Source organism: Lycorma delicatula, chromosome 2, assembly GCF_047948215.1.
Source record: "Lycorma delicatula isolate Av1 chromosome 2, ASM4794821v1, whole genome shotgun sequence".
In the NCBI taxonomy this organism is placed as follows: Eukaryota; Metazoa; Arthropoda; class Insecta; order Hemiptera; family Fulgoridae; genus Lycorma; species Lycorma delicatula.
The window spans coordinates 104,904,532-104,925,293 of NC_134456.1; the positions used below are offsets into that span (position 1 = coordinate 104,904,532).

General features: G+C 28.8%; 1 protein-coding gene across 1 annotated transcript in view; it reads right to left on the reverse strand.

Moving 5' to 3' along the window:
- Nucleotides 1–310: 310 nt before the first annotated feature.
- LOC142319921 (uncharacterized) overlaps nt 311–20,762 on the reverse strand; it is a 109,502-nt gene continuing 89,050 nt past the window's right edge. The window contains exons 2-7 of the mRNA XM_075357595.1: nt 20,084–20,265; nt 17,011–17,232; nt 8,958–9,202; nt 4,027–4,169; nt 2,464–2,619; nt 311–420 (exon numbers count right to left, since the gene is read on the reverse strand). Coding sequence (XP_075213710.1) covers nt 2,585–2,619; nt 4,027–4,169; nt 8,958–9,202; nt 17,011–17,232; nt 20,084–20,265 — 827 coding nt within the window. The 3' untranslated portion in view covers nt 311–420; nt 2,464–2,584. The remainder of the gene's footprint in view (nt 421–2,463; nt 2,620–4,026; nt 4,170–8,957; nt 9,203–17,010; nt 17,233–20,083; nt 20,266–20,762) is intronic.

The following is a 20,762-nucleotide window of genomic DNA, read 5'->3' on the forward strand; positions in this document are numbered from 1 at the left end:
AATTTCAATTAGAACATTGAAAGCTTAGAATTGAAAGGAAGAAATCTACAAAAGGTCAAAGCCGAATTGATACAAAGAAAAGAGTGGAACATTTACATAAATCATTAAGAACACTGTAAATAGATTACTAAATTTAACAAAACTAAGCATTTACATTAAGTTCAAACAGCATTTATTTAACAACAAAAGATATTGATTTGTAATTTATTACCACAATTCTAACTTGTAAACAGATAGATCCATTGAGAGACCAATTACATTATTTATGTACATTGCATTAATACACAATATCTTTTAATTTTTGTATTATGGAATCATCATTTAGTATTGAAGAAATTCATAATTATTCTAATCCTGATTGCATGAAGTCTGGAAGTTTTACATCAATACTGTTATTATCTGCCATCACAAAATTGCCATCTATAAAAAAAAAAAATGAAAATGAATAATCTGTATTAAAAAATAGTATGACCTTATATTTTTTTTTTATTTGTACTAAAGAAGTTTTAATATAAATATTTACAAATATACATGCAGTTTAAACAGACCACTTACATATAGTATAAACAGCATATTTAGTATTAAGATATAAAGTCATGAAACTCAGTTTTAACTCAGAATGTACCCTTGTAATATATTTGTTATTGATTTCTAGTAAAGAGAGTATTCTGTAATGACCATTCAAGTAAAGGTTGTATGGTTTGCATGATAAAAAATCACAAATCACCTGATTTATCTAAAATTACTGATCTTATAGTGTGAGAACAAATCATGATGTATTCACAAGTTGTGTGGTTATTTGTTACTGGAACATTATCTGATAACTTAGTCATATTTGAAATGTTAGTTGGTTTTAGGGATAGTATATTTTATTGTGCAGTACAAAAGAAAAGAATTGCTTTTTCTTATTTTATGACAAGAATTCTCAAAGCAGATGCTGTAATTGATCATTAATTCAGTGATTGTTCATCAGTTTTATATGATGACACTTTACAAAACATTTATCAGTTGTTATGTTCTTAACAAAGTCACGATGGGAATTTTCTCTAGATAGGGTTTTCTCTCAGGCTGTCCACAAAGCTATAAAAAATGAAGTTATGCTCGTATAAAATTCAAGTAGTACATAAACTTGGAGAATCTGTTTTTAATAGATGACTTCAATACTTAATATGAAGTCACATATGACAAGAGTCATATATCTTGGCCATTTTTTTTGTACAGCTTAGTTTCATTTTTCCGAATGCATTAATGTTTAAAATAATAAAATATGAAGTTCTGAGAACATTTTTTTGAAAAAATTGTTTGGGTTTTCTTAAAATATTTAATAATTATTTAGACACAATTTCTCGATTGTAAAGCAATTAGACCAATTTTTTAACTGCAACAGTTTTTAATTGTAGTAGGAAATTATTTCATATTTTGTGGTCTTCTAAACATCTGACAAATCAATTGCTGGTTACAAAAAAGAAGGTTTTTCATGACACACTGCCGATTCAACTAAATGTTAGTGAATTTTTTGGTGACAATTTTTCTGAGTATATTCTTATTTATAGGAGCTTTTACTCTCAAATCTTTTTTTTTAAAGGAATGATTGCTGAATTTCAACCACAATTAGATAATTAAAGTGTCTGTTATTATTAACTTTTAATTATTAACTATTAATTATCTATTATTAACCTAGGTTTCATTTTATTCTTTATAAAACATAATAAAAAATACCTTCCTAATTAGCCATAAAGAAAAATACTGCCTAGTGAATTTGTAGGAGTTGACTGCAGATTGAATCTCACTAAATTTAAAATTTATGAATAATTTATTGTGAACATTTTTTATTTAATACTTTTCAGGCCAAACTGAGGATTAGCAATCTGTGGATGAGGAAATTTTTTTGTGTTTATCATTAGCAAATGTTTAGGCACTAAACTATATTTGCTATAGTCCATGTTAATTCAATCATATTGTTTTATTACACATGATAATGGATAACTTTCTATATTTTCTATGTTTGATTTGTAAATAAGTAGTTTTCCTTAAAACAATAAAATATGATTTTTAAGAAACTGGCCTATAGCCAAGACATCTCTGTTCTTTTTAATTGCTTTATAACTGAGCAAAGCAGAGTTAAGAGTAGAGGCAAGCCATGAAGTTCAAATGAGTTACTGAAGTAGATGTAGATTAAAAGTTACATAATATAACAGAACAGGTGTGACTCACATATATTTGAACATTTGGGTCTTATATTTTATTAACTAATTTTTAGAAAAGCAATCACTCTTAGTTATTTATGGAAAGAAGATTAGTTCTTTCAACATTATTCTAATGAGATATTCTATTTATTTGGTGTAACCAAAAGTTAAACTAACAATTATAAAATAAAAATAGTAAAATAGTATTATTATATGTACAATATATGACATACATTTTTTTTACATAGAATTAAATTTGTATTAAACATTCACTTACATGTAGACTAAAATGTAGTAGTCCTTAACAAAATTTTGTGGGCTCGCTTGTTGGAGGGCGATGGTCTCGCCAGACAACTCTGTACAGGAAGGTATCTTCTACTTCCCCCCCCAATCCACCGCTAAACACGCTCCTCAGCATCTAACACCACTACTTCTGTTGAGATACAAGATAAATAAAAAAATATTATTAAATTCCACTTAAATATAAGTTTACTAAGTGAAACCTGAGGGAGAGAGAGAATATCAGAGATTCATAGAAATTTTTAACTCGAATTAGAACTTTAGGTTTGTTGTAAAATGCTTAAAATAACACAAATATGTCTAGAGTTGCACTTTATGACATAGTGATATTTAATTATTTGATCATGTTTTATAATGTATTATCTAATTTTATTACTCCACTGCATATCACAACCACCAAACCTTTTTGTTATCAATACTTTCTCAAGAGTTGAGGGAATCAATATATTAGAGATTCTGTAATAGGTTTCCTGTGGTAACATCTGATAATGGATTCTTTCTTTGGATTTAAATTTGAGTTTAATACCGTGGATATGTACAAGTACATTTAACCATGGAACAAGAACACATACAACCATTCTGTGTTCATTATTGTGTTTGTAAATATAAAATCTACACATTAAATTTGAAACAAAAACAACATAATAAATACAGAGAATACAGATCAGTTATACCATCCAACCATATACAAAGGTTCCAAATCGCTTCAAAACAAGAGGGCATACTTTATGTAGTATGAGTACATGTTTCAAAAGAATAGCTTGTCTTTGGCTAGACATACCTTTTTGAAATACTGGATGGAAGAAAAATGGATTTGGTGTTGTATTAACTTATTTTTTGGGTCATTATTACAAATGAATTGTATTTAAAGAAAACTTGTGGGAATTAATAGAAAATTATGCATAGAAAATGTTTTATTTTTGTTCAGCCTGCTTTTTGCTTCACTTTTAAGCTTGTTCTAATTTGAATAAAATCTTTTCCCGCTAATTTTTAAGAGTGTATCTTTTTTATTTATTAATATGTATGTGTACATGTTTGTTTAACAAATAATGCAACTAAAAGAAAAAGCATTAAACTATTAAAGAAAGACTTAATTCATAATTTGGATTTTTATATTGAAAAGTTTTAAAAATGTTGCACTATAAAACAAACTATATTTAACAAGTAAATGTAACTGAAAATTAGTTGTAAAAATGCTGACTGAAGAAAATTAAGGAAATATTGCAGTATAGTAAGTCTTTTCTCATTTGAATAGTTTAATGAAAAACAATGCATTTTATGGGTTATACCAAAAGTATAAATAAAACTGGAACATTAAAGGGTACTGGGTAATGTGGATCAAATATGACCTAAACTAATCTGAAAAATATGATTTCTGTTCTATAAGAAAAAAGTTTGTAAAACTTTGATTTGATCATTTTTTTACATCTGAAAGCTAATAAAATCTGTTAAAAATGTGATTAATTCCTTAATAAAAATTTTAAGATTATGAAATGAGAATGCATAGATAAGCAGTTGAATATATATAATAAATATTAACCAGATCTACATCCTCTTCCAATGTAAAGTGTAGAATCATTTCCAGAGATTTCTGAATTATTTGGCCCACCTGCAACATCACCCAGACGACTCAAATTACCAAGAGGGCCACCAATTACTTCTGAAGCACAACAGCAACAAAACCTACAAAAAAAATAAATAATATATTATATAAATATATAATAAATAAAGATAACTACGTATAATTAATTTATGAAAAGTATTACTACAATGATAATAAGTATTTCTAATAGATATTCTACAAAAAAAAAAAAAATCTGAAAGAATTCATTGTGTAATAAAAGATTATATTATCTTTTGTATATCTAAGCAAAGAGTGTAGGTAACCTTTTTTTTCTTCTTTTGGTTGATTACTTTATCTTGGGGGCCAAACCTGCTTTGAATTCGAACACCATCCCAAGGGAAAAACAGGTGAATTCACCTCTGTACTTCCTCTGCCATCTTTGTGAGAATAATTCTGACCAATACCTTTGGCACCTCCCACACCTGTCATGCTTGACATGCCATGCCTGTGACATGTGACATGTTTGGAGCATAGTTCCCATGATGTTATCTGGGGTAAGTATGCCAAATCTCTCAGGCATGCTTCCCTGAACTACAAGAACTGGTCATACTCGAACACCGTGCATTCTGTGGCATACTCTGTCCTGCAATATTCACACTGTGTAGAGGATCTCAATGCTTGCGTGTGCAGTTATGCTTTAAAGCAATTATGATCAGTCTGTAGGTCCATCTAACCTTCATCAATTGATCTCAAGTTGTAGTTAGTCTAGTATGAGATATGTCACTGCTGAATTTGGGAGAGCCCTAACAAAAAATAATAAGCATCCCTTGCTAAGCCCAACAAAATATTAATGATAAACCCATTTCACCTGTGTTTTTAATTTAAGAAATAAGTTGTTTCTTAGGCATTATAATGTATATTTCTTTTAAGTTTATCACATGTTTCTATATCTAATACATGAAAAATAAAATTTATTACAAAACTGAGTAAAAAATTAAGCAAAAAAACTACAGAGCAGTTACTGTTGACTTTGAATTGTACTCTATTAATGAATAAAGCTTAAACATTCTTGTCTTTCACTCTAATTTTATTGGTGAGTGAAAAGTCAAGCACAAAAGTATTTATACATACTATGTTTGCCAAATTATTGATTGAAAGTGGCTGAGCTCTAAGATTATATTTGAAGTGAATTTGGATTGCCTATTAGCATAGTTTATCTAATATGATATGCTGTCTTTTCATGTGGACCTGTACAACTTGCCTGAGGAGGATTGCACAGGCAGCACCCAAAACATTTTATACCACTTCATGATATTGTTGTATACAGGAGACTCTTCTGGAATTAAAATCATTACTGTGCTGTCATAACAATCTTGATTTTTGTATAATCTTGCACAGTGAATACTTTCTCATGTTGACTGACTTTACTGCTGCCAAACTGAAAACCATGGGAACTATGTGCTTGTAGTCTCCTTAAGAGAAATTTGACGAGTTTACACCTTCATTTTAATGTAATGCACTTTAATAGCATTACATAATTAGTGAATAATGCAACTATTTAAAACATATCTTCAATGTCTGTGCAACATCTTTGTAACCTATAGTTTCATACTATTCATACCTCTCGTTTTATCTTTGTTGATTTTTTCCTTTCTATAAGAGATGATCTAAACAAGTTAGATTCACCAGATTATTGAATATAAGAGGCTGAGCACTAAGCTTATGTGTGAAGTGAATTTTGATTGGCTATTGCATAAGCTTATCTATTCATTTTACCCTGTAAATCTTGACTGAGGCAGCCAAGAGGTACAACCCACCGGGTTGGTCTAGTGGTGAACGTGTCTTCCCAAATCAGCTGATTTGGAAGTCAAGAGTTCCAGCGTTCAAGCCTAGTAAAGGCAGTTACTTTTATATGGATTTGAATACTAGATCATGGATACCAGTGTTCTTTGGTGGTTGGGTTTCAATTAACCACACTCAGGAATGATCGAACTGAGACTTTACAAGGCTACACTCATTTACATATCATTCTCATTCATCCTCTGAAGTAATATCTGAACAGTAATTCCCCGTAGCTAAATAGGAAAAAGATAGAAAAGCCAAGAGGTATAGCTAAATAGGCAGCATTAACTTTATACCAGAACTTTTCATACCACTTCATGATATATAATCATATGTAATATGGTTATACAATATAATAAATGTGGTTGTAATATTATTTACTATAAATATATATTCTTATTATAATATGATTATAATATTTAATTATATCTATCAACTTTCTTCAGCTCTGCGGATGGAGAACAAAATTCGTGTAGTAATTCATGCTTTATTTATATCTAAAAACAGTGATGTAACTTTTTTCTTGAATTCATTTCATTTATTTAATCACAAAGCTTATATTCAGTGCTAATATTCAGTAATATCATTACTGAATATTAGCACATTTATACACATTATTTATTTGAATGTGTAAATTTTTTCAATTCTAACAGATAAACATTTTTGTTCTTTTAAGTAGTCCGGCAAATGACTTTTCATTTGTTAACCCCTTCTTATTCTTAGAATGTTACCTCTGGAGCATTTATTTTTATCAAGTTCTAATTCTTTTTCATATGTTTTTTCCTTATTATACTTGGAAATATCTTTAAAATATTTCGTAGATTGACTTTTTGAATGAATAATTTGAATAAAACATAAACCCTTTTCATGATCACTGGTGGGTAATGAGGGGAATGAGTAGTTCAAGAAAAACTCTGTTTTAAGTAAAAACTTAGTTTTCAATAATAAATTACTTTTTTTTTTTGAAAATAAATTTATATTTTTCATAGTCTATGAAATTCTGCCAGTGAATGATTTCATCATTAGAAAATATGTGTTATCATAAATTGTAGCATGTCTCAAGGATTTGGAGATCTGATTTTAGTTTTTCTATTTTAGATTCTAATATTTAGACATAATTATGCTACAATAAAATAAAATTTTCCGATATATTTTTAAAATAACAAAAGTTGATATCTTTCTAGTAAAGAAAACTATTTAAGAATTTTATTAAAATGCTATTTTCATGATGTTAAAACTATATTTGTGAAAAGCAATAATTTGATATGCAAGGGTGGTTTGAAAAGTTTGTGTAAAAGTAAAATCCACTTTTTTCAAGATAAACCTTTTTTTTTTCAACATAGTCTTCTTTTAAGCTTATACATTTCATTCACTACTGCTCCAGTTTGTTGATTCCTTCCATATAATAGGATTGTTGCAACTCTGCAAAATAGTCATTTGTTCATGCAATCACCTTCTTCTTTTGAATAACATTTCCTTCCTGCCAGCCATTTTTTTAGAATTGGGGAACAAACAGTAGTCTGAAGGAGCCAAATTTGGAGAATAGGGGGCATGTGGAATGAAAAGGATTGGACAAACAAAAAGGGGGCAAGTGGAAAAGGATTTTTATGGGCCAGTCCTGGATGTTTTTCTTACAGCTCGATTTTCAAACAGTTCAATAATGTTATATAGTATTTGCTTGTAATCGTTGAACTTTTTTCTAAAAAGTTGAAGAGGATTCCTTTCAAATCCCAAAAGACAATCGCTATAATCTTCCTGACTGAAGGAATCACCTTGTTTGGTGCAAATTCCCGCTAACAACCCAGTCTGAATTTTTCCTTGGTCTCAGGCGTGTAATGGTGTATACATGTTTTGTCTAGAGTAATGAAAAGACTCTTAAAATCCTGTGGATTTCACTAAAACAGCTGCAAACTACAAACTACTCATGGAATTCCTCACATGATTTTGTTTTTGGTTAACTGTGAGCAATTGTAGCACCCATCTTGTGAATAGCTTTTACATGTTCAAGTATTGATGCAAAATATTAATATACCAATTCAGTTGAAATGCCTGCAGCACTAGCATTTCACACACTCCACTCCTTTATCTTCCAACACCATATCATGAATTTTATCAATCATTTCTAGAGTAATGACCTCAGCAGTGCATCCAGAATGTTTGGTGTCACGTGCTCATATGGCCACTTCATAAACTTTGAAACCGCTTATAAACTGTACTAATCAAAAGTGAAATTCATCATAATATTCATCAAATTTTTCTTTAGTCCCCTGAGGTGATTTTATCTTCATAAAGTGATGTTTAATCAACACACAAAACTCTCCTTCACCCACTTTTTAGAAATCACGTGACTTTCTCAATTCAAAGGGATGCCAAACCTAGAGAAATTAACTGATCAGGTTAAAACTTGGTGTGCATTCTTCCAAAAAAAAGCTACTAACTGAAAATCCCTGTGATAAGCATTGATAGTGCTAACTCTTGGACTTTGCACAGACTTTCCATCCTCATATGATATTGAAATGTTATTATTTGAATCATGAGATAGTTTAAAAAAACATGGGTATTAATTCTGTACTTTGTTCAGGCATCACTTTACGATATCTGAATAATCAAAAGCACAAATTGACTCAGTTTTAGTCCTTATTCAAACTTAGATCAAATACTATTTCAAAAATATGTCATAGAAACCAAAGGCATCTCAAATACTACATTTTAAACTTCTCAAGTTTTATTTAATTCCATATGTACCAAGTAACATTATTATAACATTAAGATGTTATATGCTTAACAACTAATTTCAGAAAAAAAAAACTTATATAGACATCAGAAACAACTTAAACCCTGGGTATTTTTTTTTTATAAACCATTGTTTTAGGCAAATATATTAGCAATATTTTGCATTAAAATTCAAACAAGCTGTATCTATTTCTGGTACTTCTAACTCTAAGAAAACTTTCCTTTCATTATTTGCCCAGCTTATTTAAAATTCATATTTTATAATAACAATTCATATTTAATAATTACAATTGTTGTAAATGTAATAAAATACATGAAAGGCCCTTTCTCACCTGTGACATTTGTGACACTTGAAGACACTAAGAAAGGCTTGTCGAAACTTTCGATTCATGAAGCAGTAGGTGATAGGATTACAACATGAACTAATGAAGGCCAATATCTGCACCAGGTACATGTATTTACCAAGATGGTACATACGGAAGAATTCTGGACTAAAAAGATATATTGTATTAAGAATATGTAATGGGGCCCAACAGATGAAAAATTCACCTATTACTACAAACAGCATTCGTATCACCTGAAAAATAAATTTAAAAATATTGAATAACTTATAATTTTATACTAAAATAAGAAAAATAACAATAAACAAATTCATATTTTGTGGTTTATAAGGGTAGGAGTGCTTTTAAACAATAAGCACTACAGCCATCAGGCTAGCTAGTTGAAGAAAAAGAGGTTGAGAAAGGATGATCCACTCTTGGAGGACTGCAGAAATGCACAAATATTCCTATCCTAAGGAAAGCATTTGAAAATACACTTCCAAACAGCAGGCAACCCCTACTCTTGGGTGATTAGGTCTTTTTTTGAGATGGAATAAAACATTAATGACCAATGATCTTAGACTGACCAGCTCAAATATTTTGTGTGTGTATATATATATATATATATTGCTTTACTTCAAGAAATAAGAAGCAATGTGAGAGCAAATACAAGATTCTTACAGGAATAACTCTATCCATCCCTGAAAAAGTGTGGCATGAGGAAGAATTTAACTGATTACAAACTATTCAGGCAAGTTCCATTAGTGGTCAGTATAACAAATAGGTATACATTGTGCATTTTTAACAGATACATCTACAAATTACTTTACAGAAGCAGTAGAAACTAAAAAGAGACTGTGCAAGGGGTTTTTGCACACTTACAAGAAAAAAATGTTTTATTTTAAATAAAAAATAAATTTTCTTATGCTATACTATAATCTCTTACAGTATATTTTGTTAATTTATAAAATGGAGAGCACAGAAGAGGCAAGCAACTTCTGTTATATTTTCTTCCTCCAGAATTCAATGAGTAACGAAGGGGCATACTCCTAGACTGGATAACCCATTCCTGTAGAACTTTTAATGTAAGGGTTTGTTTATTCATCTATATTTACTGACTTTCTTACCTTCCACAGGGAAATGGGCTTCAGAGTTTAATTGGATATTATCTGTACAACTCGAATCGATTTGATTAAATATTTAGGAACGTTGAAGTGTGACTAGAATTTTCTTCAAAAAATTATTTTTGGTATTGCAACATAAATTTAAGCTAACTGACTTAAAACTGATAAGTAATGTTGGCTCCCATCAAATGAAAAAAATAATGCCATTTCCCTAGGTCTTGTGAGTAGGATTGGCACTGCTCTTTTGAAATTTCTTCCAGGTGAGGAGATTTTCTCTAGTGCTGTAGTAATTTTATGCTATTACATACATTTTTTCTTACCTTCACTTGCATTTTTTTTGGTAGGTGATTAATTCATCACATAATTTTAAAGTATATGCTTGGGAGTATAGAATGGACATTTTGTAGCATATGAAAAAATGCCATGTTTGACTGGGATTTGAACTTAAAACCTTCCAGATAAAAGGTTTCCATTTCATTCTTCATTCCCCATTTTCTAAGGGTGTAAATTAGAAAATGGGAACTCATGGGGACATGGCTCAATGAACTCATGGACCCTCAAGTCACGCTGAGGGTTGCAGGATCAGAACCTAAAGAACCAGGGTATCTTTCATAAGATTTACTGATGTCCATGGATCAATTTGGAAACTGTTTCAGTCAGATGTTTAAAATAAACCAAATCAGGTGAATTAGACCTCTAATCCCTCCCAAATTACAAGCAAAATACTTAATTTCTTCCCTTACAGAATGATAAACAGTTAAAAATACATAAGAACTAAATATATAATATTTAGTATTCAGAATTAAATTAATATGGAGTGAGAATTTACAGATTCAAAAATTTTAAATTATGATCAGTGATATAGTTAAATTACTGTATATTGTGACAAATAATCTATTGTCAAACTAATTAAATAGAAATATCAATTATTCAACAATCATTAAATATTATCTGTTACATTTAGAATTTATACTGTAAAAAAACCAACTTATATTATTTACTTAAAATACATTTCAAGATTAATTAAAAATAACTATTAAATCTCATCCCATTAAATGAATTACATAAATAAATTAAATGAAATTAAGTGTTATCATGAATATTGTACGACGCTAAACCAGTGAAATTAATCTATTTTAAATCAAACATATGAATAGATTATACATTTAAAGAAATAAAAAATTATTTCTTTAAATGTATCTAATTTGATTTAGATATTACAAACCTTTTGGTTTGTAGTATCTAAATCAAATTAGGAAATAATTTATTTTATATTTCCTTATCTGTCTATTTTAATGTAATAGATTATATATATTGAAGTTGAGTCTACAGCCAATTTAAGTTCAAATACATACTAAAGACAAAATGAAAGATAATTATGTAAATACAAAATGAAAGGTTATGATAAACTACTGTAACTGTATATATCATTAAATATCTGTATTTGATTATAATCTGTATTTATACTAAATAACATCATCATTTAGATTGTCAACATTATTTAAGCATGCATTAATTAATGATTTCTAAAAAAATAAAATTAGTTGTGTTCTAAATCCTGTACATAATGGATACATTGAGATTATTTTCACTAAAATTTTTTGAATGTAATTAAGATTGATCATCTCTTTATGTTATAGCAGAATTATAGCCCATAAAAAATAATCATAAATATGGGAAGGAGTAACATTTTCTAAAAAAAACCTATTTGTCTTAAAAATGGCTTAATTATTTTGAATGAACTCTGTGGAGCAGTTAAAGATACAACTTACCCCTTTCCAGAAATGGCATAACCACTTCCATAAGCTAAAAAAATTTATAGTTTTTTTTGCCTTCTTTACTGAGCCAGACTGTTGGTTATCAACAAATGAAGTCAATCAAAATACAAGCAGAACGCAGCTCTATAAATGACACCTTCATCACTGTGATTGTCTGTTTAATAAAAATCTTTATTATTACAGATTCTGACTGGTTCCTTTAAAAGCATTAAAGTTTTAAAAAAGAGTGGATCAGATAATATAAAACAATAAACTAATATACTCATGAGTATTACATAAGTTGCCTTGATAGAGACTTTTTAAGACTGGCATCAGTCTCAGATTAACTATTTCTGAGATAGTGCAATTAACTAACAAAAAACAAAAATGGATAATATAAAGTTTAAATACAGTTAAATTTAATTTAATTGTTTTTGGTACCACAAAACAGCTCAAATAATAATTCTATTGTTCACCACAAAAATCAATAGCATTTAGCTATTCATCCCTTAAAATATAAAATAAGGGCATGTGTAGAACTATAGGTAGTTGTTTCTGTTAAAGTAAAAATTAGTTTTATTAATTACATAATAAGGATAATCTTTTATGTAAATTTTATATCACTGTGAATTACAAAATCAAAGAAAAAAGTAATTTTTTATTTCACAATTGTTTCTTTAAATTTCTTAGTTCTGGGGAAGTTTGAGTTATAATATTTTTCTCAAATTAATTAAAAATAATAAATAAATTAAAAGTATTTTTCTATTATCTGAATAGAACTAATTAAGTGAATAATTTTTTTTTACAATAAAATAATGAACAAGGAAGAAAATGTTAATATGTTACTAATGTTTTTGTATTTTTATGGTGTTAAGATAAAAAAAATTAACTAATATTTTCTTATTTAACAAAAGGTTTATTAAAAAAATAAATTAATTATGATTTACAATATAAATATATATATATATATATATATATATACATCCTCTCTTAAAGTACTAGAGAAATGGAAATGCTAGGAAATACTAAATACTTGTAAATGGAAAAGTAAATACTAGGAAATACTTTTAGTATTTGAGATTCAGAAAGGGAAAATCCTGATATTCACCAACCAACTGGTAGAGAAGGGACAACACTTGTATTTCACCAACCAACTGGTAGAGAAGGGACAACACTTGTATTTATTAACAACTGTTAGTTTATACAAACAGCTAACAAATGAATGGACCGAGTTACACCTGATATAAAGGTAATAGTTTTCCCCCATTATAAAGAAGTGTTAGAAGTCTAAAAAAGGTTGGTAGGTTTGACAATTTAATAAGGGAAATTGATAAGATAAATGTAGATGTAGTAGGAATTAGCAAGGTTCAGTGAGAAGAGGAAAAAGACTTTTGATCTCATGATTTTAGAATAATTAACTCAACTTCAAATAATGAGCAGGCAGGAGTAGGTTTCATAATGAATAAGAAGATAGGGAAGAGAGTAGAGTATATCAAAATTCATAGCAATAGAATCATTGTAATAAGGATAAAATCGAAACCTAAACTAACGATTGTTAACGTCTAAAAGCGCCCTTGATGATGATGATGAGGTAGGGTGTGTATATGAAGAAATTGACAAAGCAATTAAACACATAAAAGGGGATGAAAATTTTATAATAGTTGGAGATTGGAATGCAAGCATTGGAAAAGGCAAGGAGGGAAATGTAGTGGGTGAAAACAGGCTGGGCAAAAGGAATGAAAGAGGGGACTAACTTATAGAGTTTTGCATGAAGTATAATTTAGTAATTGCCAACACCCATTTTAAAAATCATAATAGAAGAATTTACACATGGAAAAAGCCAGGTGATACTGCAAGGTATCAGATAGATTATATCATGGTTAAGCAAAGATTTAGAAATCAACTCGTCGACTGCAAAATTTACCCTGGAGCAGACATGGATAGCGACCATAATTTAGTGATAATGAAGTAGATTGGGATTTGCAATTCTGAAGAAAAGGTCTCAGATGAATCGGTGGAATTTAGAGAAGCTTGAGGAAGAGGAAGTAAAGAAGATTTTTGAGAAGGACATTGCAAGATAAGGTAGAAAATGTAGAAGAAGAATGGAAGAATGTTAAAAAGGAAATTCTTAAATCAGCAGAAGCAAGCTTAGGCAGAACAAAGAGAATTGGTAGAAAACCTTGGGTTTCAGACAATATATTGCAGCTGATGGATGAACATAGAAAGTATAAGAATGCTAGTGATGAAGAAGTAACTATCGACAATTAAGAAATATTATAAAGAGGAAGTGCAAGCTAGCAAAAGAAGAGTGGATTAAAAAAAAGTGTTCAGAAGTGGAAAGAGAAATGAACATTGGTAAAATAGACAGAGCATACAGGAAAGTTAAGGAAAATTTTGTAGTACATAAATTAAAATCTAATAATGTGTTAAACAAAGATGGTACACCAATCTATAACACGAATGGCAAAGTCGATAGGTGGGTGGAATATATTGAAGAATTATATGTAGGAAATGAATTAGAAAATGGTGTTACAGAGGAAGAAGAGGAAGTAGAAGAGGATAAAAGGGGAGAAACATTACTGAGATCTGAATTTAAGAGAGCATTAAGAGATTTGAATGGCAGAAACACATGTGGAATAGAATTACTGCGCAGTGCAGGTGAGGATGCGATTGATAGATTATACAAACTGGTGTGTAATATTTATGAAAATGGGGAAGTTCCATCAGACTTCAAAAAGAGTGTTATAGTCATGATACCAAAGAAAGCAGGTGCAGATAAATGTGAAGTATATAGAACAATTAGCTTAACTAGCCATGCACCAAAAATCTTAAATAGAATTCTGTACAGAAGAATTGAGAGGAGAGTGGAAGAAGTGTTAGAAAACCAATTTGGTTTCAGGAAAAGTATAGGACAAGGGAAGCATTTTTAGGGCTAAGATTAATAGTAGAAGGAAAATTAAAGAAAAACAGACCAACATACTTGGCATTTATAGACCTAGAAAAGGCATTCGATAACGCAGACTGGAATAAAATGTTCAGCATTTAAAAAAAAATTAGGGTTCAAACACAGAGATAGAAGGATTGCTAACATTTACAGGAACCAAACAGCAATAGTAATAATTGAAGAACATAATAAAGAAGCCATAATAAGAAAGGGAGTCCAACAAGGATGTTCCCTATCCCCGTTACTTTTTTATCTTTACATAGAACTAGCAATTAATGATGTTAAAGAACAATTTAGATCCAGAGTAACAGTGTAAGATGAAAAGATAAAGATGCTACGATTTGCTATGATATAGTAATTCTTGCTGAGAGTAAAAAAGATTTAGAAGAAACAATGAAGGGCATGGATGAAGTCCTATGCAAGAACTATCACATGAAAATAAACAAGAACAAAATGAAAGTAATGATATGTAGTAGAAATAATGTCGATGGACCACTGAATATAAAAATAGGAATAGAAAAGATTACAAAGGTAGAAGAATTTTTTATTTGGGAAGAATTACTAAAGACTGATGAAGCAGTAGTGATATAAAATGCTGAATAGCACAGGCGAAACGAGCCTTTAGTCAGAAAAATAATTTGTTTACATCAAAAATTAATTTAAATGTCAGGAAAAGATTTTTGAAGGTATATGTTTGGAACGTAGTTTTATATGGAAGTGAAACTTGGACGATCAGAGTACCTGAGAAGAAAAGATTAGAAGCTTTTGAAATGTGGTGCTATAGGAGAATGTTAAAAATCAGATGGGTGGATAAAGCGACAAATGAAGAGGTGTTGTGGCAAATCGATGAAGAAAGAAGCATTTGGAAAAATATTGTTAAAAGAAGAGACAGACTTATAGGTCACATATTAAGGCATCCTGGAATAGTCGCTTTAATATTGGAAGGACAGGTAGAAGGAGAAAAATTGTACAGGCAGGCGTTTGGAATTTGTAAAACAGATTGTTAGGGATGTAGGATGTGGGAATACCGAAATGAAATGACTAGCACTAGATAAGGAATCTTGGAGAGCTGCATCAAACCAGTCAAATGACTGAAGACAAAAAAATAACAATAAAAAAAATTTAAAAAACAGAAGTTATTAGTGAAATAAAATTTTATGTACTTTTCATTTTAATTAAAAATTTTTTACAGAGATTAATAATTATTAATCAATATATTTAAATTAAAAAAAAACTCTAAAAAAAAAAATATATATGTAACTGAAGTCGGATTCGAACCGATGTGTCCAAGGTTACACAGATCCAACACGTTCTCACTTAACATCACTTAACTACTTGAGCAACGTGAAACAAAATTAATAATATATAAAATAATATAAAATGCTAATATGGAAACCACAATAAACTTTGATGCAATGTGGTGTCCACCACAATGCAATTGTATCCACTTTATTAAAGAATTGGATGATCGTATCTCACTTTCAAATGAAATAAGTTTAAATGAAGTACAGCAAAAAGTGAATACGTAATTTAATAGGTGTACAAGGAAGTCATGTAGTGTCCACATCGGATTTTTTTCATTAATTTGATAAAATTTATACTTTATTTTTTCAATATTTCTAAACAATTCTATTTTAAAATATTTTTTGTTAGGAATCACTTCTTTATACATAAATTTTTATAAAATCAAAAATTTGGTTACCAAAAATGTTTTCTAATTATGTTAGTACATTATTTTTATTGTTTTATAAAAAGATAAAATTATTCTATTTCAAAAATAAAAGTCAGACTTTAATGTTTGAATTGAAAAAACTTTCTGGTTTCAGTGGAAAGATTTGGCAATGAAAATGCTGTGCAAGTTATTGTATGAGTTGACTGGCGTAACCAGGAATCATGGAATACTTCGCCAGCTTTTTTGTCTGTGGCCATTTACTGAATTGAAATACAATTTATCTTTAAATTCCAAAAAGAAATTCTTTAGGAATTATAAATGGCATGGCAATGGAATGGCAATTTAGAGGTTTCATTATTTAGTCCAAATTGAGGTGACATGTTCTTCCTGAATAATAGTAATTTTATAGAGATTTAAAAATTGCTAGAAAAGTTATGATTTTCAGAAGGGACCTCAAGTGAGTTCATCTATACTAACAAAATCTTATATTCATTAAAATTAGATTCTTATAAGTTATGGTATATTTAAAATAAACTGCAACATTAAAAAAAGTGTATTCAAACCATACCTTCTTTTTTGCTTCAATACTCTTATCCATATAATTAGAACGGATAGCATGTCTAGTAAATGTATATGTTGATTCAGTTTCAGATGCTGAATTATAAGAAACATTCACATTGTTAGCATCTACTGCTGAGTCAGGTTGTAAATTGTCATTACTGCTAGCTACAAGTGGAATTGCCATCTGGGGGGACTGTCTTCCTTGATGAAGTCCACGTGTTAGTTGCACCTGAAAATTGTTATAACATCTCAGTAAAATCATAAGCAAATAACTTATAACAAAGAATGGGAAGGTGCCATACCTTCCCATTCCGAAGGAAGACCAGGAGACCAAAGTCCGAAGGTCTTCTCAGATACTTTTTTATGAGCTTGGAGGGATGGTGACTCTTCCAGTGAACTTGTCCTAAGGGTTCTACTTCCAATAAGAGTACGGTTACATGTTACATGAGCTCATGTTACAGAGCTCAGTTAGTGACTAAAATACATATGCTAAGTGACACATTGAGTTAAAGTGTTGTGGAACTCATATTCTGGGGTGATGCAGTTAAACACTTATGCAGGATCTGAGTTTTCAGATTAATAATGACAAGGTCTTGTTGTAACTGAAGTACTACTTTGCCAGCTGCTCATTATGAATAAAAAAAATCTATTAATCCTTAATTTGACTATTTACCAATGAGATAAATAATCTTAAATAATAATATTATTTATATTAAGATATCATTTTGAAAATATCATTTGAGAAATGATATTCTTGAGATATCATTTTAAAAATAACTTTTTTTTTACTTGAGTGGAGTTACATTTTTTATGGCCCCTACATTAATCTCATTAAGATTTTTGGAAAGTACAAAAATGTGAAACATTTTCAATGAAATTTATATATCTTAGACATGATGTTAAATATACAACAGACTTCACAGGCAATTAAGAAAGGCATAGTAACAGGATCATAAAGTCATATATCTGTATAATACATAAAAATACAAAAATAACTTAATGATAAAATTATTGATATATATATTCTAAATGACTTATATATTTTTTCTGTGTCCTATAACACTACTCTCTAAATTAAAATACTTTTATAAAAAAAATACACACTAGTAATTAAACATATTCAACAGAATACATAACAAATTGTACTCTTAACATCACCCATATAGAACAAAATTATTTTAAAACTCAAAAATAATATTGGTCAAGAATATCAATGAGCTCATCCATTTCTAGCCTCTTAACAAAAATAATTTTATAAAAAGTAGAAATGTAATAAAACATAATAACTGAATAATGAAAAACATACATATAAATTATGTACTGGCTGGCATGGCAATTTTGATGAATATTCCTGTTCAATTATAATACAAGGTCATTATCATTCATTCTTTATATTTGTCAACAAGTTACAACACAACAAACAATGCAATGTACAATAAAAACATAAAAAAATTACTAAATTTCTTAGATTTAATAACACAATAAATTATTACATTTTTAAAATTCTTAGAAATTCCTAAGCTTCTACAACTGAAAAACTTATCCAGAACACTATATAATTACTCTACAGAAAATAAATACAGAGCTCATCAAACATGTTGAATACTGTACTAATAAATGTATGTTGTAATTACCCATTCATGTTATCAGATGGGTTTTATCTTTGTGTGTCAGATATGTGTGAATCTGATTATTACGATTTAATTATTTGGAAGAGCAAAAATTGGATATGTGTTTATACAAGCAGTTTTTTCAGTAAGATATTCACTTGTCTCTTATTAGTCTATTTTTTACCTCGTTCTTATTCTATCAGTCATTTTTATTTTTTCTTCCTAAATATGAATTCTTCAGTGTGTAGTAAATAACATTCTCGTATCTTAATTATTTTCTTTTCTTCACTATTATATTCATCATTTTTTTCTTTCTCTTATCTTTTTTGAAATTGAATTTCTCTCCCGGCAATAAATCTATACAATTGAATACTTCTTAAAACGAAATATTTATTTATATATTTGTTAATTCATGCTGCTGCCAAATTAATTTTAATATGATGCCAAATTTCAGTTAATTTTCATCTGTTTGTTTATTTATTTTTGTTTTATAATAAGAAATTAAGGTTTTAAAATTTGAAAATGTAAAGCGTGGTTGAGATTTAAATCTTAACAAATTCTGTATGAAAACCAGAGATGGAGGTTAGAAGTTTTAAAAACTAATATAAAGTAAGACTCATTACAACGATTGAGAATGGATATTTTTTATCTATATTAATGATGTATTTGGCTGATTAATTGGGCACTTCCAAAAGCGACAAAATTAGAAAGAAGGTTCCTAGTGGAAGCTTGAGTTTGTTTTTAGGTTACTCTTACTTTCAGTAGAAAGTATAAGAAGATTATTGTTGTTGTTCATAGTAAGAGATATGTTTATATTCAAGCTACCAGTAATTAATTTAAAATAATTGATCAGTTTATGTTGCAATTTTGCTTAAAAAATGTCCTTATATCTTAACATACATTCATACTAGTTAAAAGGGCTTCAAAGGTAAAGGATTCCTAGCTTCTAAGCTAGGTAGGGCTATTTGTCTTGTGCTGACTCTGCTCTTTTGGGTACATAATCCTTCTTTCTATCTATCAGTTTCTTTTCACTTGCCAGTTTTGGTTTTGTAAATCTGGACTGAAGCATTACTTCATCTACCCTTAGGTTGAAGTACTTGCTTAATACTATCGCAATTGATACTTATTCTTCTATTCAGCTAAAAGAATAATATCAACAACGTATTTAAAAAAGTAACTTCTGTTAAATTTAAAAAAATTATCTTTTAATAAAATAGTTTTTTAAATTTCTAAAACTGATAAAATTTAATAGAATAAACATGACATAATTATACTTTTAGTTGAAGAATAATGGATTTTTCCTTAATACACAATAAATTAGAATTTATGAAGACAATACTAAGTATTGTTTTAGACTAGAATTAATCTGTTGAGTAATCAATAAAGGAAATAAAATGCCAATATGTATATGTAATCTTTATAAAATTTGTTTCTATAAAATAAAATTACCAAAGTGTACAATACCCTTACTTTGAAGAAGCACAGCTTGACTGTCGTTTTTGATTTCTCTGTCGTTTTTGTTGAACTGGAAGTTTTATTAATTTGAGGATGTGGTGGTTGTAATCTGTGCTGTCTGAGAGTTGTATTAGATACATTATTGTTTGTTGAAACAGTAGATTTGTTTAATACTGTAGATCCAGTTATACCTTCCACTGCAAAAAACAAAAAGGAAATTAAATTATTATAACAACTTTCTAATATAATAAAGATTAATTAAAAAAAAAAAAAAAAAAATGATTACAAAACAATCAAGATAAGTTAGAAAAAATCTCAAGAACACACAACTTTATTAGTAGTGCTTTCGCAGGATCTCTGAATCTTCAGCTACTATATACATAACTTGTATATACAGAAGTTAGATTGTTTCAAGGGTCACTTAAATTCTATTAAATAAACTGCTATTTTTTAAAAATATGTGTAAAAATTATTACAGTTTTTAAAATCTGTTTTATTAGTTCATCTATAAATTTATTTTCAAAATAATAAAACTAAGCCCATCAAATTTACAAAAGATTTTATTTAGAAACCCTTTGCAATCTTTTAAAAGATTAATGAGAATATTTTACCCCTCTTAATGGTGACAATAATTTTTTTTTTATTTTCCTTATCTTAAGAACAATTTTCCTTATGTTTTATTTAAATGAGAGTT